Genomic DNA, 22,687 nt, shown 5'->3' with positions numbered 1-22,687 from the left:
TAATATCTCATGGGGTGCCACTTCAGACTAAGGTGGGGTAGGGTGATTTGGAGGTGCAGGTAAGTTGTTATGGAGAGTGGAGCAGAAGACCTCACGTCCCAGCCACCTCTTCTGCAGAGGGGTTTGCAGAAGTGTTTTGGTAGGGGGCGAGGAGAAAACACAATTCAAACAATGCCCTCATAAACGCCATGACTATATATTAAAAAACATGTTATTAAAAAATATACCGTACTTTTCCTTGTATAAGATGAGGTTTGTTTTCTTATGAATTAATGTCAAAAATGGGGTGTCTTCTTATACATGGATAGTGAAGAGATGGGGCGGGGGACTGATTGCTGCCTCGAGCAGGAGATTTTCTGTGGCAATTGGGACGGGTGATTGGTGGCTGCGGCAAGGACTGCATATATATATCAGAGTGGTTTACAACAATTACCTATAAAACCATTCTAGGTAGCTAGCTAGCATCTATCTAAAATAAAACAGGAATCAGCTAACAATGCTGGAAAATGGTATTGCCTGCATAAGCCTGACAGAATAGAAATGTTTTCAGGCATTTAAAAGTTGAAACAGAAGGTGCCTGTCATTGGCTTTGTCTCCCCCTACTGGTGCCCTCCTGCCATACACCCCAGATGGATCGGTTGTTTGTTAAGCCTTTTCTTTGATTACCAGCACCCCCTATCCATGCCTTCCCCCTCTGTATCAGTGAGTTAAAGAAACCTCCTCGCCTGAAATGCTTGTTGGATTGTGGGCACTGCCGGCCAGTGATGGACCAATAGCCTGACTTGGTATAAGGGAGATTTCTGTGGCCTTAAAAAACTGTATGCAAGTCACGCTCACAACTAAAACCAGGGGCAGGTGTGTTCATTGTGCCCAGAGGCAGGCCCAGCATCACACTCTTAAAGATGGCTAACTTTTGTGCTGGGAAAAATGTCTATCCTTGGTTCAAATCTGTTTAGATGCCTTTTGCCAGAGCTGGGGGATAAGCCTATCTGTAAAGTGAAATCTCTCTTGCTCTCGCTCTCCCAAGTGAGAGGTTTAAGCCTGCCTGTCTATTACAGCACTCTCCTTTGTTCTGCCTTAATTCCATGTTTGGGGAAACCTTGAGATTGCTAGCTTGCTTTTCTTAGTGAGCTTAGTGGCACACGCTCAGAGGATCCCCATTTCTCTCCTCTGGCCCTCCCCTTCTCCCATGGCCCAACCTATGCAGGGCAAATACCTCACTGCAAAGCAAGGGGAAGAGAAACAAATACCAGCTTGCCTATCCTGCTGATCTCACCTGTTGCAGCTGACATCAGGGAGGACAGCGCGCAAGCAAGAAGGAAGGAGGTGAGAGACAGAGTGGAGGGCATGGAGGAGGCTGGAGGAGGAGGTTGGTGAGTAAGAGGTTAACCGGGCTCAGTGCAGGATCCGAGTCCAAAACCCTTCTCCATCCCTTGTGGGTCATGTAGGAAGAGAAACCTGCACACTTTCAGTAGGGCTTGGAAATGCAATTCAGCTATTCTATTGCGGCCTTAATTCCAATGATCACCTTTAAGCTGACTTTCTTTGTGACACCCCCTTGCCCACCCAGCAGGGCGGCCTTAATTCCAATGATCACCTTTAAGCTGACTTTCTTTGTGACACCCCCTTGCCCACCCAGCAGGGGGCTGGGGAAAAGAGAGGGGTAAAGACACTCTGAAGGAGCCCGGGATCAGTGGCGTAGCGTGGGTTGTCAGCACCCGGGGCAAGGCAAGTAATTTGCGCCCCCTAACCCGTGGATTTGTGCCCCCTAACCCGTGGATTTTCGCCCCCTAACCCTAACCCCCAGATGTTGCGCCCGGTGCGGGCGCCCCCCCTGCACCCCCCACGCTACGCCACTGCCCGGGATACATCACAACGTCTTTTCCCCTTTCTTCTTACCTATGCAACTTGCTGCACCGCATCATGTTCCCATTACAGGGGAAAATGAATGAGCTTGAACAAGTTTAGATTGCATAAGCAACCCTGATATCGTGAGAGGATGAGCAGGATTCTTAATAAAGCACCCCCCGAAGTTTGAGAAGGTGAAGGCTTGGGATCTCTGTGTCTTCGCCATTTTACAACATTAGACATCATATTCTTTCCTGTATGACACCGCCCAGTATTAAGATGTTTGCTGGCTCCCTTAAAAAATTCCTTAAATGTGCTTGTCATAGCTGTCCTTTGTTTTCCTCTTGAAGGCACCGAACAGTTAAGCAAGTTCAACTTTGATTTTCAGACATATTAATAGAGAAGGTAAAATATAAGAGCAGTTTCCAGTAATTGAAAAAGGCAAAAAAGGAATGTATTCAGGCATTACCATCTATGTTTTTCCTTGTTCTTCCTTGTCTTTCACTGCCATGGACCCTTTGAATATTATCTTCCTCTTCTCCCTACTGTCTTATTGTTCAATTTTATGGCAGCAAACAACTTGTTTGATCTCTGTTATTAATAGCAGTTAAGGGAGTGCCATGCTGCAATGCTATTAATTTAAAGGGCAACTCCCCTCTAGATTTGTTGCTCTTGGCTTCTCTAATTTTTCAAAGTTCCTGCCTTTTTCACAGCATTTCACTGCTGAGATCCTGAAAGATCCAGATTTCTACTCCTCCCCAGGTTCAATTAGGTGCATTGTGAGTCATTCTCATAATGCTATGTTTCGTTTGGAAATGATGAGATTTAATTACTATGTCTCTGGGACATTATTTTGAGGTGGGCTTGGGGCCAACTCCCCATGGGACTCTGAGTCCCTTAAGCCCATGATTGGTCAGAGAAGAATGGATGGAGGCAGGATCCAGGGGAAAGCAAGGCATTTCTGTTATTTTTCTGTTGCAACAGAGTTCCTTCCCCTCCTTGCAAGGAGGTAGTACAGTGGTATCTTGGTTCTCAAACTTAATCCATTCTGGAAGTCTGTTCCAAAACCAAAGCATTCCAAAGCCAAGGCGCGCTTTCCCATAGAAAGTAATGCAAAATGGATTAATCCATTCCAGACTTTTAAAAACAACCCCTAAAACAGCAATTTAACATGAACTGTACTATCCAATGAGACCACTGATCCATAAAATGAAAGCAATAATCAATGTACAGCACTATAAAATAAATAAAACAGTAGCTTCAGATACCATATAGCATATATTCAATACAAGATGCAGTGACAATTTGTTGTTAACAAAGGAAAGCTGGACATATAAAGGGCTCCATTACCTTCAGTAGCTTAGGGCCTCATCAAACCTAAATCCGGCCCTGGACACATATGGTGGCCAGCACAGGAAGCAGGGGTCGAAAAGCCCCAGTACAGAGAGCAGAACACCTTTGTGTCCTGCCCACCATGCCCAAGGGTAGACCTGGGTCATTTTTGTAGAGGAAAAGGGAGAGCAGCACAAAACATCAGACAGAAAGTAAGAGGCAGTGCTCACATCAAGCTAAAAACTAGGACATTGATCCAAAGAATTATGCCTAATAGATATTTAGCTCAGCTACACTGGCAAAAAAAATAAAAATGTTTTCAGTTGTTTTGCATATGCAGCCGCTGAAGAGAATAAAATTCAACCGCTACCTTCTAAAATCCATGACATTCTAGTTTTATGCAAGCACATAGTGTTATTTAAAAGCATACGGTTTGCATAAAAAGAGCCCTGGTGAGACTTCAATATGTACATTTCACTCCATTTCTGCGAATGTTCAGGTTAAAATAAAGCAGTGAGTGTGCTAACTCCATTCCTGTTATTTTAGAGTCAACTCTTAGCATTATTTTCCCTAGAAAAATATGGAGATCATATGTACTGCAGTTATTGAAAAGCGGGGAACCATTGTAGCACCCTGCTTGTGGTTAACGCTTAGCTGGAATGAAATATTCAACGCAGCAATAGAGAAATTAAAATAATAATTTATTTGTCAGACAAATAAATGAGAGGCACAGTGGTATATGGTTACCAAGCTCTGGCCTGGTCTCCTGTCATTATGGCCAGCACTTATATTCCCTCAGTCCAGCCCCCTTGCTCCTCCTTTGGCTGCCTCTGTCCAATCAGCCTGGTTGAATTTCCTATTGGCTGATTGCTATAACCAATCCTAAAAGATACACCCATTTCCTATTGCCTTTTATGGGATACAAAAAGCTATATATTCTTCTATCTATAAATGACAAATAAGTAGTCATATATCTTACATTTGTCTCAACAAGGAACCTTAATTACCAGCTCACCTCTTGTCCTCCTTGCCCTATTGCCCTCCAAAACAGATGGTTAATAGTTTTAAATTTTTATCTTAAACAGATGTCAGGGATCTTGGGTTCACATTCTCATGCATCATCAATGAAATATCTCCTTTTTGGAGGTCTTTAAACAAAGGCCTGACAACCATATGTCAGGAGTGCTCGATGGCGTCTCCTGTCTGGCAGGGGGCTGGGCTCATCTGCCCCCCTGGTCTCCTACAGCAATATGACTCTATGAAATAAGAATTTAACATTTCTTTCTTTCTAGATCTTTTGCATAATTACATTTAAGCCAGTATATTTCATACATTATCATAGATAGCTTTTTAGAAGAATAAACCTTCTCAAAGTAAAAGGAAGGACTAGTTTACAGCCTCAAAATAAAAGCCTCTTCTTCTATTTACACTTCCCTTCTCAGCCAGTTGTTTTCTTTTCCATTTGCTCTTGGCCTTTAACCTTAGGAAGATATGGCTCAAGTTTAAGGCACATGGTTTTATTTTACTATTTACCAACTATTAATTATGTAGGGTCAGTGTAACCTTGGTCTCAGACTGTAATTCCCTTTTTACGACTTTGAGAATTGTTTTCTGCTATAAATCAGGGGGCCCCCTTGTCCAGGAGGATAAACATCTTGCCAAAGTACTTAGGCAGCTGGTCTTCTGCCGGGCATAAAACATTTGAAAATCTTTAAGCTCATTTTAAAATACAGACCCTAATCAAACTATAAGCCTTGATAAAAATGCAGGCTATGATTAGATGCCTCACCATCTGTTCATGAACTTCTACTTCATCGGATGCCTGGTATGCTATCAGCTGCAGGCAGGGCATAGAGAGAGAAATAAATGAAAGCAGTGAAGTCAGAGGGCAACCAAGTGCAATGAAACTCAACCAAGTGCAATGAAAATTAGCAATTAGAAGGCAGAAAACGATGACTCAGTAGACTCGTGGCAGACTCTGGGGTTGCGGCGCTCATCCCGCTTTATTGGCCGAGGGAGCCGGCATACAGCTTCCGGGTCATGTGGCCAGCATGACTAAGCCACTTCTGGTGAACCAGAGCAGTGCACGGAAACACCGTTTACCTTCCCGCCGGGAACTACTTGCTTTCGAACTGCTAGGTTGGCAGGAGCAGGGACCGAGCAACAGGAGCTCACCCCGTCGCGGTGATTCGAACCGCCGACTTTCAGATCAGCAAGCCCTAGGCTCTGTGGTTTAACCCACAGCGCCACCCGCGTCCCTATAGATGAGAGTAGCAGGGCGAAAATTGTGCTAGACAGACCAGTATTCATTTCTCTTCCTCTTGTTTTGAGATACACAAACACATATGCTCATAAAAAAGTGGATGACAATCCAGTTTGACTGCTATTGTGGGCTTAATTCCAATGTTCACATTTAAGTTGACTTTATTTGCGACACACTCTCTCCCCTCCACCCCGCACCCCAGGCACTTCACTGCCAAGCAAGGAGAGAGGCACTTCACTGCCAAGCAAGGAGAAGAGAAATATACTGTCTGACTAGCACAGTTTTTCTCACCTTTTGTTGCCGACATCAGTGAGGGGAGAATGCAAGCAAGAATGAGAGAAAGAAGGAACAGATCTAGAGACGAGGACGTGGAGGAATCCAGATGGGAATGAGATTGGTGAGTTAGGGATTAAGTGGCTTAGGACAGGATCTGGGTCCAAAGCCCTTCCCCATCTCTTGTGGAACAGCTAGGTAAGAATCGCTAACCCATTTTTGCTAGATCTCTGTAAGCAAGGGTTACAGTTTATAAAAAGCAATGCTAGCAACTGGAAGGGTGGCAATGGGTTTTCCAAATTGCCTCTGGGACTACCATGGCTTAGACTCAATTGGGGTTTACTGGGTGCATACCAATGAGACCATGGGCTCATCCAGACTTCTGCTTCTCCCACCACTTTCCCCTGGGAAAACCCACTCTTCAGTGCTGAATCGGAGCAAACATCAATTGGGTTGTCCACATTTGTTCTGATTTAGGGCTAAAGAGCCATTTTTTCCTGGAGAAAGCAGTGGGACAAGCAGAAAACCACTCAGACCCATGTCTAGGAAGCACATGAGAAGTGGGAAACCCATTTAGCCCTATGCTTTCTGGGCTCAACTTGCACTATAATGCCCCCATACTTCTGAAATTGGTTTTTGCATCATGTGAAAAGTCAAACGCGAGAAATGAAGTTACACGGAACCAGGCAGAGGGCTTTCCCAGCAATGGCACCTTCCCTGTGAAACGCCCTCCCATCAGATGTCAAGGAGATAGTTAACTATACAACTGAAGACATCTGAAGGCAGCCTTGTATCAAAAATGTTTTTGATGTTTGATATTTTATTATGCTTTGATATGTGTTGGAAGCCACCCAGAGTAGCTGGGACAACCCAGTCAGATGGGTGGGGTATAAATAATAAATTTGATTATTACTATTACCACTACTATTACGGAACAGGATGTCCCTGTGTTCATCAGAGAAATGTTGAAAGGTATGCATTTGAATGGCAATGGCCCTCACCTTTTCCGGCATCCAGCCCCCTCTAATATTTTATTGGGGAGTTATAATTAATAAAATTGTTGTTGTTGTTTTTGTTAAATATAGAGTCATATGGAAATTAACAGGGAAAAGTCGTGAAAAGGGAATAAACTGCCATGTCAACACAGCCTAAGTTACATGGATTCAGCAATGCCTGCACTGCTTTCCAATTTGCTTTTGGGCACAATTCCAAATATTAGTGATTAATTTCTGCTAAAGCCCTAAATGGCTTGGGTTCAGGGTGACTCAGGGGCCTCTTTATTTACCAGCCAGCCTAATGCTTAAGATCTGGGTGGGTATGGGGCGGAAGCCCTTATCTGTGTCTTACCTCAAGCACAGAATCACAGACTGTAGGGCTGTTCAGAAACAGAACCTATGCAGTGGCTGTCCCACAAGGCTTGGGTGACTTCCCTTCTCTGATGCTCTTCTTCCGGTGAGTGAAGACATTCTTATTGCATCCTAGGCTTCTGCCTGGTCAGGTAGGTAGCTGGTGGTGTTAAAACGTGCTATTTTATCTGCTTGTGCCTACCTCAGTTGTAATTTATATTGTTCTGTTACCTGTTTTTATACAGTAACTGTTGCGGTATTGTTTATGCCAGGGGTAGCCAACATGGTGGCCTCCAGATTTGGAGACTCCAGTTCCCACTGGCCCCAGCCAGCATGCCCGCTGGCAGGGGTGCCAACCTGAATAAAATATTGGGAGGTGGGCAGGTAAGCCCTGCCCCACATAATTGAATACAGGCTGGTGATGGGAGTTCCAGTCCAACACCATTTGGAGGGCACTGTGATGGCTATCGCTGTCTTCTGCGTTAGAGGGGCATGGTAGAAACTGCTGCATAAATAAAAGAAAAACCAAACATCCAAATCCCTTTAGCCAACTTCCTTCTTGTGACAGAGGGAATTGGTTAAAGGTGGTGGCAGGGAACCTTTTCAAGCCAAAAGTCCACACTTCTCCTTTCATTCCTGCTTCCCTGAGATCCTTCTGCAGTGAGCATCAGAAATTCTAAGAGGACTAGCATTAAGATCTAGCTTCCAAATTGCTCCAAAATGATGTAGCTGTCGGGATTTTTATGAGATATTTTATAAGGAGGCCTCAATCACTCTTCAACTGGGATCCTACTCTACTGCTGTCCTGGATGCCATTGCAGTGATCCCATCATCCCATCCAAGCACTGCTATATCAGACAAGTTCAAAGGAGTTGAGTTTTGTGGGGGGTTTTAATATATGAAAAGCCCCAACAAGTATCCACAAAGGAAAGAGCAACAAATGCTAACCAATTGGTTCTTACATGGAACAGCATCCTAGCTTGCAAGCACAAGTGTCAGGTCCGACCCTGGGTCCAGTTTCTCTTCTGGTCCTTGTCCCTCCTTCTCTTACTTGGTTCCTCTAGCTCCACTGTTCCCTTCACCCCTAACCTCTTGCACTGACTTACCGGTAGTTCTTTCCTCCTCCCTGCTCTTCCAGCTCATTGCCTTTGATCCTCCTACCACTTTCTGATTGGTTTCCTGGATTTTGGTCTTCTCCCCAAATGATAAACTCTCACCCAGTTTCCCACCTCGCTGTGCCTGACCAGAACAGATTACTCAATCTCTCTCACACACACACACCCCGCTGGCAACACGGTGCATATGAACTCCTGTTTGGAGCTGCAAACATTGTGTTCTACATCCTGCGAATATCTCTGGCCAAAGTGCATTGGTACCGAATGGGGCTCATCTTAATCATAGCTGCTACTGAAGATGATCTGTGTCCATCAACTCTGTATTTGCAAACTGTTATGAGAAAAAATAACCCTGCTCCTTTTCCCTTACGCGGTACCCAAGAGCCCATATAGAGTCCTTTTGTAGGTTCTCTATCAGTAGGAGAAAATAACAGAGACCAACCAGAGAATATTGAGAAGCAAAGCAGCGAGTAAGCCTGTTCTTTATTAAACTGTTGCAACAGAGTCCTCACTCGCCACCAGCAGGAAAGAGGAGGAACCCAGAACAAAGATGTGCCTGCCCTCATATAGACTTTTGAAATTGCACATCCTTAAACTCCAGACCACCCCCAGAAATATCATACATACATCACAGAAGGGGGGTAGCCCAGGACCACCTCCCCCAATACATCATACATATATCACAGGGGGCGGTCTAAAACAGAATGCTGAGTGTGTTCTCTCCTGTCTGGCAGGTTACCTGATTGCATTATCTGGGTTTTGGCCACTCTTTTCTTTTTATAACTACAGTACTTAATTCCCGAATGGAAGTAATGGAGGCAGTGAGAGATTTGACTTTCTTGGGCTCCATGATCACTGCAGATGGTGACAGCAGTCACGAAATTAAAAGACGCCTGCTTCTTGCAATGACAAACCTAGACAGCATCTTAAAAAGCAGAGACATCACCTTGCCGACAAAGGTCCTCCGTACAGTGGCGTAGCGTGGGGGTGCAGGGGGGGCCCGCCGCACCGGGCGCAACATCTGGGGGTTAGGGTTAGGGGGCGCAAATCCACGGGTTAGGGGGCGCATATTACTTGCCTTGCCCCGGGTGCTGACAACCCACGCTACGCCACTGCCTCCGTATAGTTAAAGCTATGGTTTTCCCAGTAGTGATGTATGGAAGTGAGAGCTGGTCCATAAAGAAGGCTGATCGCCGAAGAATTGACTCTTTTGAATTATGGTGCTGGAAGAGACTCTTGAGAGTCCCATGGACTGCCAGAAGATCAAAGCTATCCATTCTGAAGGAAATGCCCTCCAGTGAGTCCTGAGTGCTCACTGGAAGGACAGATCATGAAGCTGAGGCTCCAATACTTTGGCCACCTCATGAGAAGAGAAGACTCCCTAGAAAAGACCCTGATGTTGGGAAAGATTGAGGGCACAAGGAGAAGGGGACGACAGAGAACAAGATGGTTGGACAGTGTTCTCGAAGCTACCAGCATGAGTTTGACCAAACTGCAGGAGGCAGTGGAAGACAGGAGTGCCTGGCGTGCTCTGGTCCATGGGGTCATGAAGACATGACTAAACAACTAAACAACAACAAATTCCCAAATCCAGGTCACAGGTTCACCATATTCACACCTTAAATGTGCCCTTAAGGCAGGATTTGTGAGCTCAAAGACAATGAGGAGGTTTTTCCCCATTTCCTTAGACCTTGCAGAGAAATATTTGAGGTCATTTTGGGAAAGAGAAAATGATTTCAGGACTTTTCTGTAGGTTTCAGACATGTGGTTTACATATTTGTATGTGTTTGTTTGGTACATTTATGAATATCTATTACAAAACCTTACACAAATGTAAGTTACGGGAATGTGTACTCAGCAAGGTCAAGGTACGCAGAGATACCATTGACCCCCAGCTGGTGAGGCTTGCTGACCTTCCGGATAAGTCTAAACTCAATTTTCTCCTCATAGGCAAAGACCACAAGACGACCTGGATGGTCACTACTTTCTGTGTGCAGATTTGCAGGCGCAGACCACCACCTGAAACAAATTAGTTCGCTAGGAAAACAGGCGAAGTCAGCCTCCAGGGTGTCAGGGCCAATTTGTATGGTAGCCCAATTTTTTTAGGTCTTTATGTGTATATGTGCTTATCTTAGATTTTAATTTTTAAGCTGTTGTTGTACACCGTTTTACATGTACCTTTTATTCTTGTGAAAGCTGTCCCAGTTGTGCTTTTGTAGCAACTGGTTAGGCCAGTCAAATGACCACGCAGCAATCAGAGAAATAAAGCAATAAAGTTTTAATTGCGTGCCGGCAGCAAGCAATGGCATGGAGGAATAAGTTCAAAAGTTCGGCCCCTCCCAACAGGGGAGGCTTCCCTCTATACATTCTTGAATCAGGTCTTTATTCAATCAAAAGTTACAGCATTGCACATACTCAGATAGATACACTAGATTAGGCATGAGGAGTTGGACATTACCCTTCTATGTCCTTATTTGGTAATCCTTATCAGCCTATCTCTGTGTGTCTCTGAGTAGTGGGTGTCTGAGTGTATTTACTGGATATGGGGGCGTGGCCTAGATCAACAAAATGGCTTCCTTCCTTAACATTTTAACTCTCAAAATGGATTCCCTAAGCACATTGCTACACTTTTTGAGCTGGTCAGCCAGTATGTTGTGTTGTTGCAGACAGAGTGGCTCCAGGACTCCAGTTAATCAGTAACCAAGATCTGTGCCTCTGTGAAGACTAAGATAGCTGCTATGAGCACTCTGTGTATGCTCTTTGACTATGCTGTTTATGAACAAGTTTATTTTCTTCAGTAAACCTTTATTCTGTTCATGAAAAAGACTCTGCTTGATTAATTTACTGTTGTGTGATATGTTGGAGGGTATGTGGCGATCCCATGTTCCTTAAAGGGGGCCGCAACCTCAGCAGCTTTTAAGAACAGGTTTCCTCTCATAGACAGGAAACTATTACCTGGACATCTTTCTCCTCACACATTTACGAAGCACTATTTCTGTGTTTACTCTTCTTCTGATGCCTCTTTGGGAGAAAGGTTCTGCAGAGGGTAGTAATGTGTCCTCACCAGGGGGAACTCAAGCATGTAAAAATGAAATTGGTTTTTACCATGAATTTCTATTCACTGCTTGAGTTTCCCTTCAGCCTTAAAGCAACATTCAGATATGCTACACTGATAAGAGTTGAAATCAAGAGTAACTCTCTCCTCTCACACAGCTGATCAGAATGCTTTTAGTGCAGATCCTGAGGCCGCCAACTTTATTGGCCCTTGTCCTGGGAATAGTCCTTGTCCTCAGCTACACCTTCCACAGAACGGAGACCAAGGTAGGAATCATTCGTCACCCAGTTTTTTCTATGAAAATAAAATGTTGGCAAAGTGAAAGAGTGGAATATAAAGTGCCTTAAAGAGTTTTTTTTTCCTTTTTAAAAAGAGGGTCACTCCCTGATGTTACATCCAATGTGTGTTTAGTGCCTGGTGACCCTTAAACATAAAGTGAGCATCTCAACTGGAACTTAAATAAATAAATAAGAGAGAGAGAGAGAGGAGTTTTCACCACAATATTAATTTAGAGGTCCCAGAGGTATGACCATGTTAATCTGGAGCTGCAAAAAACAAAACAAATCAGCACCTTAAGAATCTAGCAAATGCATTGCGGCATAGACTTCTGTGGATTTAAGCCCATTTCATCAGATGCATGAAGTGAAATCTTTGTAGGTAGGATTATATATACAGTGGTACCTCGGGTTACATAGATTTCAGGTTACAGACTCCGTTAACCCAGAAATATTGCTTCAGGTTAAGAACTTTCCTTCAGGATGAGAACAGAAATTTTGCTCTGGCGGTGCGGCAGCAGCGGGAGGCCCCATTAGCTAAAGTGGTGCTTCAGGTTAAGAACAGTTTCAGGTTAAGTACGGACCTCTGGAACGAATTAAGTACTTAACCTGAGGTACCACTGTGTACACACACACACACACACACACACACACACACACACACACACACCACACACACTGTTGAATGGCAATGTGATGCAAAACCTACAGTCATTATAATAAGAGATTAAATGTATGCTACAAATGTAGCAATTTTACCAGGGCTTTCTTTTCAGCCAGAACATGCCAGAACGGTGTACCTCTCAGTTGGGCCAAGGAAGTGGAGGGAGAGACCTGACCAGCCTCAGCAAAGCCCTGCTGTGCCTCTGATTCATGAGGAGACCCTCCCAGGAGGCCAAAGGGGACATCCACTACGAGCTCTGGAAAGGGTCTCCTTGCAAGTTGGAGGTGCAGCAAGGCTTAGTTGAGGCTCTTCAGCCTCCTGGCTAATAGTAGGGGCGTGTGAAAGCTCCGCCTCAGCTGAGCAAGGCCCCCCCCCCCAATTCTGGCTCACATGAGCCAGAAATGCAAGGTAGGGATTCATTCAGCTGCTCAGATAAGGTGCAGAAGGCTCCCCTCACCTCAGCTGAGCAGCCTCAACAAGCTTGAAGTGAGTTTTCTGTGGGAAGTGTGTTCCAGCACCCTATGTCTGGGGAAAATGCACTGAATGTTACAGTTGCCTTGTTTGTTTGTTTGTTTCCTAATATTTATATTTTATTAACGTGATTTCAGTTAAAAGAAATAAAGTGTTGGAAAGAAGGAAAAGTGAGAGGGAGAAAAACAACAAGGATACATATAAATGTGAAAATATACCAAAAAAGAAGAAACAGTATACAATATCCCCATACATTCATGTATAAATTGCTATAGTGTTGTTGTCCTAGTGCTTATGAAAATGTTAATAGACTACTACATTTTGTATAAACTCATTCCAAGTGTTCTTGTATTTATCCACACAGTGTCTGCACCTGTAAGCCGTCCGTTCATAAATTGCCTTGTTAAATCAGACCAACTGCCATGTAATCCAATATTTAGCTTTCGGTTGAGCCAATCAGAGACCTCTGGGATGCATGGAACTGTGTGTGTTTGTGTGTGAAAGTGACCCCCTTCCCCGGTCCTTTTGTCCCTGCCACCTGATATTTAGGGGTATACTGCTTTTGTATATGGAGTATCACAGATCATTACTTACACCAGAACTGCATGAAGCTGACCTCGCCTCTTAAAAAACAAAGTTGGCATTTTTGCCCATCACCATATTAAACATCTCTTGTTACATTGTGCCAGTTCACCTCTTTGAAACAACCCCTCCTATGCTTTCACAGTTTAGCCAAATCCAGCCTGAAGATGTATATATGTATTTATTCAGCAAGTTATAAGAGGAAAGTGGGAATCTATCATTCAGTGCCTGTTTCCACAAATATATTGCCATTGAATTGTGAGGGTATTGGCTTGATTCTGCCTCCAGAAATCAGTGGCCTGAGAATAAACTCCCCCCACTCCTCTGTTTGGTGATTCAGGATGAGAAATTATTTTGGGGAGCTAGGGAAGAACCCACATTTTGGTTTCATCATTTCCAATTTGCTGCAAATGAACCCATTGGAGCTGAGGCAGTGTCTCTGTGCTCACCCTTGAAATTATTTATTTTTAATTCCACACTCAAGTTTACCATCTTTGGAGGCCTTGGGAAGCAATTTAAAGAAAATGAAGTTCCTGCAGGTATTGGTAAGCACTTTCTTGTTAATTTTGTAACCACACCAGGCATTATATCAACACAACGCATTGTGAACAATGTTCATTTTCAATAAAGAAAATATGTGGTGCAGCTTATTCCCTACCTCTGTTTCCCAGATTCTTGTAAATTAAAGCATTTTTAAGATGATGGAGGGATTGCAACTTGGTGGTAGAACAGTAAGACCTAGGACACAGGTAGGCAAACTAAGGCCCGGGGGCCAGATTAGGCCCAATTGCCTTCTAAATCCAGTCCCGGAATCAGTGTGTTTTTACATGAGTAGAATGTGTCCTTTTATTTAAAATGCATCTCTGGGTTATTTGTTGGGCTTGCCTGGTGTTTTGACATAAGCAGAATGTGTGCTTTTATTTAAAATGCATCTCTGGGTTATTTGTGGGGCATAGGAATTCGTTCATTCCCCTCCCCCCAAAAAAGATATAGTCCGCCCCCCACAAGGTCTGGGGGACAGTGGACCGGCCCCCTGCTGAAAAAGTTTGCTGACTCTTGACTTAGAATGACTGCCCAACATTTCCCATTAAAAGGACAATGTAGCAGCTAATGTGAAAAACCATCTGCTTGAGGCCCTGCATAATCGCACCAATATACAGACAGTCCATAATACTGGGCTACATGCACTAAGTGTCTAATATAAGGTGGCTTCCTTTTTAATACTATTAAATGCTTCAATCACAGACAGCAGGAGTGAACTTTGGGCAAGGAAAGATGGAACCCCGAGACATGCTAGAATGGAATGGGCAGAAAAGGACAAAGAAATTAAAGCTGTCCTTAGAAAACTAGACGACCTGATGCCCAGCATCATTTTCATGGATATCAATACCACCACAAGTGCTAAGAACAGCAAGGCCACCATCTTAAACTACAAAAGCTCTTATTGTGTTGGCGAGTATTTGATGGTTCGACTGGATTTATACAACTACTTGGGCAAGAGGAAGGAATACGGAGGAGACTTCTTACGAGCGAGGATGTTTTCTTCAAGTCTTAGGGCTGGAGCTTCTGGGCGCATCACAGACTATAGGAATGGGACGTACCTGGTCAATTTCACTTTATTTTGGGAGGGCGATGTCAGAGTGTCCATCTTGCTCATCCACCCCAGCGAAGGAGTTTCTGCACTGTGGGCTGCAAGGAAAAAAGGCTACGACAAAATAGTTTTCACAGGCAAATTTTTAAATGGGACATCAAGCGTCCACACTGAATGTGGTTTTAACAAGACCACAGACACAGAACTGTGTGAGTATCTAGATGTACGAGACCGAGAGGCCTTCTATTGTGAGAAACCGAATAATGTACCTTGCGATGCTTTTGTTACCCTGAAGTCCAACAACAAGCCCATCTCCTACCTCACTGCCTTGGAACACAGCCTTTTTAGCAGGTATTGTTCTTCGCTTCAGCCTGCAAAACACCTGGGGTCCCAACAGCCAATTGTTACCATTGTTATATCTCAGCAAATAGTCACACCAATCAGCAGAAAACTACTGTTTTCTGACACGGGGGGGGGGGGATATTACACAGGCTAAATGTGTACCGTGTATTTAAAGCACACAGCTTCCCCAAAATAATCCTGGGAACTGTAGCTTGTTAAGGGTGCTGGGGATTGTAGCTCTAGAAAATTACACTTCCTAGAATTCTTTGGAGGAAGTTATGTGCTCTAGATATGATAGCCATCTTCATATATCTCAAGGGCTGTCATATGGAAGATGGAGCAAGCTTGTTTTCTCCTGCTCTGGAGGGTAGGACTATTAACACTATTAATTTTGCTTCCCCCAAATCAGGAGCACTCTGGGGTCAGTCTTGAAACATTTCAATGTAATACAGTGGTAAAAAAGGTAAAGTAAAGGGACCCCTGACCATTAGGTCCAGTCATGGCCGACTCTGGGGTTGCGGCGCTCATCTCGCTTTATTGGCCGAGGAAGCCGGCGAACAGCCTCCGGGTCATGTGGCCAGCATGACTAAGCCATTTCTGGTGAACCAGAGCAGTGCACGGAAATGGCATTTACCTTCCCACCGGAGCAGTGCCTATTTATCTACTTGCACTTTGATGTGCTTTCGAACTGCTAGGTTGGCAGGAACAGGGACCGAGCAACGGGAGCTCACCCCATTGCAGGGATTCGAACCGCCGACCTTCTTACTGGCAAGTCCTAGGCTCTGTGGTTTAACCCACAGCGGGACACACGTCCCTAACACAGTGGTACCTCGGGTTAAGTACTTAATTCGTTCCAGAGGTCTGTTCTTAACCTGAAACTGTTCTTAAGCTGAAGCACCACTTTAGCTAATTGGGCCTCCCGCTGCTGCCACGCTGCCGGAACACGATTTCTGTTCTCATCCTGAAGCAAAGTTCTTAACCCAAGGTATTATTTCTGGGTTAGCGGAGTCTGTAACCTGAAGTGTATGCAACCCGAGGTACCACTGTATGGGGATGTGGTTGTGGCTCCATGGTAGAGCATCTGTTTTGCAAGCTGAATGTTCTAAATTTGATACCCAGCATCTCCCTGTAGGGGAGCTGCTGCCTGTCAGTGTAGACAATATAGAACTTGATGGAGCAATGCTTTGACAGGTAGCTTCCTTGATTTCACACACATCCTCCACAGCTGGAACACTCTGGGGTCTGTCTTAAAGAAACTCCAATATAACTTTCCATTTGCACCTAATGAGAACACGACAATACAATAATCATCTTGCCGGGACACACCAAGAACCATCTAGCCAAGGCTTCCATTTCCGATAGAGGCCACTGAGGTGTGAGAATGGGGTGGGATAAAGCCCACAGCACTCTGGGTAATGGACTTATATTCCAACTTGATTTTTAATGGCCATTTTCTCTCTCATAAAGGTCCAACACTGGAGCTGAGATCCCTCAGACATTTGGGGACATTCGTGTTGTTGCCTGTGAAAGTGAGCTGGACATTATGATTATTGACACAACTTTTGTGTGGTCCACCCAGGGGCATACCTAGGGGTTGGTGAGGCTGGCCCCTGCTAAGGGGGGGGGATGACGCAAAAACCATGCCTGTCCATTCTGGCTTGAAGTGGCTAGTAGCCTAGCCCGCCTGTCCACACACTCCCTGGGCTTCTCCTCCACTGCTCTGGACGGCCGGGCCACAAGGGACAGGGGGTGCAGATACAGCTCTTTGCCAAGGGTGCAAGAAACCCTAGGTTTGCCATCCCCAAGCATATTTTTTCTGGGCTCAACCCAACCTAGTGACTCTGGCCCCCAACCTCCTCCTGCACCCCAACCTCTTGTGTGCTTTAGGAGATTCCCAAGAAAGACTCTTTTCATTCAGCTAGACCTTTTGGATCTTGGTGTTTTCTCCTTTATTTTAAGCTAAGACTTTTTGGCTGATCTCCTGCCTTCCACAGTTTTTAAGTTTATCCTTTATTGCTGCTCTTGTCCTCAGACCCTCCAAAACCTCTTGGCGTAGAAGCAGGAGGCCAAATAATTATGATAAATAACTCCATTGCTATTCTGGTTCTTCCCCATCCTTGAAAATGACGCCATCTTCAGGGCTGGCACAAAGTTTGCCAGGTGCAGAATTGAGGAGCTGCAATAAAGGGTTGTCCGTGCTGGCTACTGTCCTTCTTTCTATAGCTTTGGGATCCCCAGTGATTGCCTAGGAGGCTGTGGGACCAGTCATACTTTCAACCCTGTTTTTTTCCTTCACAGCGCTGCAGTCACAGAGTTCACTGACACCTGCTTGTCTCTCATTTCCTTTTGGTAGGCATGGCGATGACCACGGTGAGCAAGAAGTGCAATGTTGGCATGACGTCCCCATCTCCCAGGGGCTTCGTTTGGCAGAACCAGTGGCATCCTGTGTTCTGCAGCATGTCGGCTTTCCATACCTTGGATAGGATTAACGCTTGCTTGCAACAAAAGATCATTTACCTCCTGGGAGACTCAACTCTGCGGCAATGGATGGAGTATCTCACAAAGAGAGTCAATAGTACGTTCTCCCACCTAGATATAATCTCAACGTAGCAAACGTCCAGTAACACACAGTGCCTGCTTCTGATAACTCACAGTCCTTTCTACCCGCAAAAGAGCCATCTCCTAGTTTACATCTAGGGCTGTAAGAACCATATTGTTGTTTTTTTCTTGGCTACAACATTCATTATATAAGAGACTAAGTAGCAAGGTATAAGATGGAAAGGAGTGTCCCAAACAGGTCCCCAGCAGTCATACCCCATGAAATATAGTCGGAGTCGAGAGTGGATTTCATGCTCTTTATTCAGCTCGTACAGTGGTGCCTCGCAAGACGAAATTAATCCGTTCCGCGAGTGTCTTCGTCTAGCGGTTTTTTCGTCTTGCGAAGCAACCATATTAGCGGCTTAGCGGATTAGCGCTATTAGCGGTTTAGCGGCTATTAAAGGTTTAGCGGCTTAGCTGCTAAAAGGCTATTAGCGGCTTAGCGGCTTAGAAAAAGGGGGGGAGCGAAAAAAAATCTCAAGACTCGCAAGACATTTTCGTCTTGCGAAGCAAGCCCATAGGGAAATTCGTCCGGCGAAGCAACTCAGAAACGGAAAACCCTTTCGTCTAGCGGGTTTTCCGTCTTGCGAGGCATTCGTCTTGCGGGGCACCACTGTAGTGGTAAGGAGGAATGGAAGTTCCCCCAGAATGTCTGCTTTATATACAATATTTACACAATGGGCCCCACGTAATTGGATAATTCCGGGATTCTCCTGTAGGCCAATCAGGTTGTGGATTCACCTCCACCTGGAGCTGGATTGGGTGGCTCCTGTGGACCAATCAGACTGCTTCATTTTGGATCCTATTCAACTCAGTACATAACACCCCAGAACTTTACCTCCTATATCACCTGTATGCTCCCCACCCCCTGCCCGACACATGCAACAGGCATCTGTTCTGTGCTTGGAGGACACCACCCAGCTGAGGCTCAGAGTTTCCTCCTTAGTCTGCTCAACTAGAGGGCCTGTTTCCAGTCATTCACTGCTGCCTTGGCTCTTGATCCTTGCCTAGTTATGACAATACACCTTCCACGGGCCACTCTGATCCCTGATTGATCCCTTTCTAGTCTTTGCCTATACATGCACCAAGGGAGTAGCAACGGTGGGGGTTGCCCGGGCGATTGATCTGGGTGCGTGGGGGGGGATGCTTATGCCGCCCTCCCCAAGCCAGCCCCAAAGCAGCTCAAGTGTCACTTCAGCAGTGAGGGCTGGGCTGGCACACGGCAGGTTCCATTCACCCTCCAAGTCCACATCCCTCTCCACGCACCGGGCACCAGGACAGCATGCTCTGCTGCTGGCATGCACGACCCAGAACCACCAGCATGGCACCTTGGGGTGGCAATGTAACAACCAGACCTCCTACGGTGCCTACAAAAGGTGTCTGTAAAGATCTCCCCCCCCCCCGCCCGCCAATAAATCCACATATACAGTGGTACCTTGGTTTACAACCATAATCCATTCCGGAGGTCCGGCTGTAAACCAAAACAGGTTGCAACCCAAGGGCGCTTTCGCCAATGGGGGCTCCATAAATAAATAAATAAATAAATGGTTGTAATCCAAAAAAAGGGACACACACTTCCAGGTTTGACTTGGTTATAATACAAAACGGTTGCAAACCAAGGTACCGCTGTATGTGAGAGACAGTTTGCTCTTTCTGCTCAGTTCCTGTTTGGATTGGCTCGGCCTCTTCTCCATTGGATGAACCATTTAAACACTGTCACATTATGCCATGCACCTCATGGCAACCGCTTTTGGGCTGGCACCCCTGGAACTGTCTTAAAATTCCAAATGTAGCCACTGACCCAAAAATGTTGACAACGCTCAGCCTAGAGGCTGCCCCTTGCAGAAACCCGGTGCAGGAATTAGGCAAATGGAAGCTTTGCTCCCAGAGTTCACATGTGGCCGGTGAAACTGGCAGCATTACACTGGAATGGTGTGCAAGAAATCAAGAGTGTGTTCCTTGTCTCCTAGAGTCACACCGTGCTTGTATGTACTGGTATGTTTGCTAAATCATAAGGTTAATGTGCAGGAAAAATGCAGCTCCAATGGAATTGTCCGTTTTTGCTAGATTGCTTGAGCAGAAGCTGCAGGTTCCACCATGCTCCCGGAAGGAAAGGAACACCAGTTCCCAGTATCCCTTTTCCCTGCATGCCACCAAGCAACTGTCTGAAGCAAAGAGATTATAGCCAAGAGGAATGGAGAAAGGACATCTAGAAGATGTTTGTCCTCTGCTCTGTGGGAGTTCCTTGCAGTGTGGGCCCAGCCTGTCAATAGAACAGAGATAAAGTCTTTGCCCTGAAACAATAGAAATCTTTATTATGGTCATAGACCAACATAAAAGGATGGGATACAGCCATTTAAAATCTGGAAAGCGTTTTGGAAACCTAAAAGGTATTAAAACAAAAGGTTAATATAAAAGTCTATAAGAATTTTAAAAGAGCTAAAAGAATCTAAAAGAAGGGCTAGGAGCATTGGGCGGGTATGGAAGAGCATAAAATGTTGATATATAAAAGACTTTACCATTTACAGAGCATTCTGATATGTTCATTAAATCTGGTTTGTGGTACAGGTCATCCTCCAACAAATTTTAAGCACTGCTGTGCAGAATCTAGCAACATTGTATGTTGTAGCAGGACTGGTATCTGAGAACAGCAGGGAGGTATAGAATTGCTCTGTGAGACCTGGGTACAGTACTTATGAAGTAGTGGGGAGATCAGGCTAATACAAATGTCTCTGTAATTGTCCTGAAACAAATAGCACCATCAGATCCAAGAGAGTACACTAGACATGCAGTAGAGTTTTCCCCACAAGAAGTAGTCCCCTAATTTTTCTAAGGGCAATGACCAAAAAACTTGTACTGATTTTTTTTCTCTATTCCTACATTAGCACTGAAATATCTCAAGCGCCATACAATCGGGAAACTCGACCGACTGGTCGCAGTGGACATGGCTAGAAACATTCAAATCAATTGGAAAAAACATGCTCACCCCTTTGTAGGCTCTTTTGAGTATACAGTGAAAGACCATAGTTATGTCGCTTGGGACATCGACCTTGTAGCAGGTGACAGAGACACAGCAGTTGTCATCTCTCTGGGCCAACACTTCCGCCCCTTCCCCATCGACCTCTTCATTCGAAGAATGATTAACATACGGGCAGCCATCCAACGTCTTCTCCTGAGGAGCCCAGACACAAAAGTCATCATCAAGGCAGAGAACACCCGAGAGATGTCAATAGACCAGGAGCGATTTGGGGACTTCCATGGTTATGCCCAATACCTTGCGCTAAAGGACATTTTTCGAGATCTGAAGGTGGGCTTCATTGATGCCTGGGACATGACAGTTGCCTATGGCACAAACCTGGTTCACCCACCAGATCATGTGGTCGGAAGTCAGATTGATATGTTTTTGTCTTACATATGTTAAGGCAGTAAAATAAACCCAGAGTGAAAGCTTTAATTATGCAAAGGAAAGGATTTTGAATGGGGCAAGACAGTCAGCTAAACATGTGGAACATTTTTATCAGTTGCACTTAGACACTTAAGGGTGTAATAAAGCACCAAAACAAATAACAGATGAAGCAGAGAATTTTGGATCGGAAAATGTAGCAATTAAGGATATGGGACACACTTGGTGGCTGTGGCGAGGGCTGCATATATATATCAGAGTGGTTTACAACAATTACCTATAAAACCATTCTAGCTAGCTAGCTAGCATCTATCTAAAATAAAACAGGAATCAGCTAACAATGTTGGAAAATGGTATTGCCCGCATAAGCCTGACAGAATAGAAATGTTTTCAGGCGTTTAAAAGTTGAAACAGAAGGTGCCTGTCATTGGCTTTGTCTCCCCCTACTGGTGCCCTCCTGCCATACACCCCAGATGGATCGGTTGTTTGTTAAGCCTTTTCTTTGATTAACAGCACCCCCTATCCATGCCTTCCCTCTGTATCAGTGAGTTACTCTCCATGTCTGAGGCCCTAACTCTCCTACCTCTTGCCACATGCACTTATAGTGTAGCAGGAATCCCCCCACCCCAATCATTCTGTTTGTACAAACTTCACACACACTCACACTCACACACTACATACGCCACATTTCTGTTATAAACTCATAGAAAAATCAACCATACATCAGATTTGCTCTGTTCCATTTTATTTTACTCCATATGAGAAGGACTATCAAGGGGGGGGGGGTGGCTTGGTTCTGGTCAGCCATAATCCCTTCACCATCCCAGCACATCCACAGGAGCCCTGCCCAGTTGCTATGTCAACCCTGATAATCCCAGACAGAAGACAATCAAAATCACAAAGAACTTGCATATGGTAGTGGATTCAGCATGGACTGAAACAAAGGACAATGATCAGATCCCCTTTGTCTCCTGGAAGTGACTCATGGGCAGGGGGAAAGGAGGAACCAGCCAGGTGACAGGACACTCAGGTTACCACCACAACTCCTCCCTCAACCCCTCCTTTCTGTAATGTATGCATGATGTCAACCCCTTCTGTAATGTATGCATGATGTCAACCCCTCCTTTCTGTAATGTATGGATGATGTTTCTGGGGGTGGGCTTGACCTGGAGGATGGGAATTTCAAAAGTTTTTATAAGGTCTTGCAGACCATCTTTCTGGGTCTTTCCTCTCTCTTGCAAGTGAGGGGAACACCCTGTTGCAACAGTTCAATAAAGGCCAAGCCTACAGGCTGCTGTTTTGCTCCAAGTTATCCTGGTTGGTGTCTTTGTTTTTGTCCAAGGGAGCCCTCGGATTTTTCCGTTAACAATAGACAGGTAGGGCTGGGAAAGAAACCTCCTCGCCTGAAATGCTTGTTGGATTGTGGGCACTGCCGGCCAGTGATGGACCAATAGCCTGACCCGGTATAAGGGAGATTTCTGTGGCCTTAAAAAACTGTATGCAAGTCACGCTCACAACTAAAACCAGGG

General features: G+C 45.0%; 1 protein-coding gene across 1 annotated transcript; it reads left to right on the top strand.

Moving 5' to 3' along the window:
* Positions 1-865: 865 nt before the first annotated feature.
* On the top strand, positions 866-21,743 carry LOC308574729 (NXPE family member 4-like). Its single transcript, XM_081172813.1, has 8 exons — positions 866-1,326; positions 5,646-5,840; positions 11,391-11,498; positions 13,709-13,769; positions 14,470-15,238; positions 16,625-16,686; positions 17,511-17,732; positions 20,641-21,743. Exons 2-8 carry the CDS (start codon positions 5,826-5,828, stop codon positions 21,174-21,176), a joined length of 1,773 nt encoding a protein of 590 aa, XP_081028939.1. The 5' UTR covers positions 866-1,326; positions 5,646-5,825; the 3' UTR covers positions 21,177-21,743.
* The last annotated feature ends 944 nt before the right edge of the window (positions 21,744-22,687 follow it).

Source organism: Podarcis bocagei, assembly GCF_964188305.1.
Source record: "Podarcis bocagei genome assembly, chromosome: 15".
Classification (NCBI taxonomy): domain Eukaryota; kingdom Metazoa; phylum Chordata; class Lepidosauria; order Squamata; family Lacertidae; genus Podarcis; species Podarcis bocagei.
Note: the sequence above shows the minus strand (reverse complement) of the source record. Positions and strands in the feature narration are given on the sequence as shown.

Coding starts and splice junctions, on each gene's coding strand:
- LOC308574729 (XM_081172813.1), top strand. Junction 13,770..14,469: donor TGAAGTTCCTGCAGGTATTG/GTAAGCACTTTC, acceptor CTTCAATCACAG/ACAGCAGGAGTGAACTTTGG. Junction 16,687..17,510: donor TCGTGTTGTTGCCTGTGAAA/GTGAGCTGGACA, acceptor TCCTTTTGGTAG/GCATGGCGATGACCACGGTG.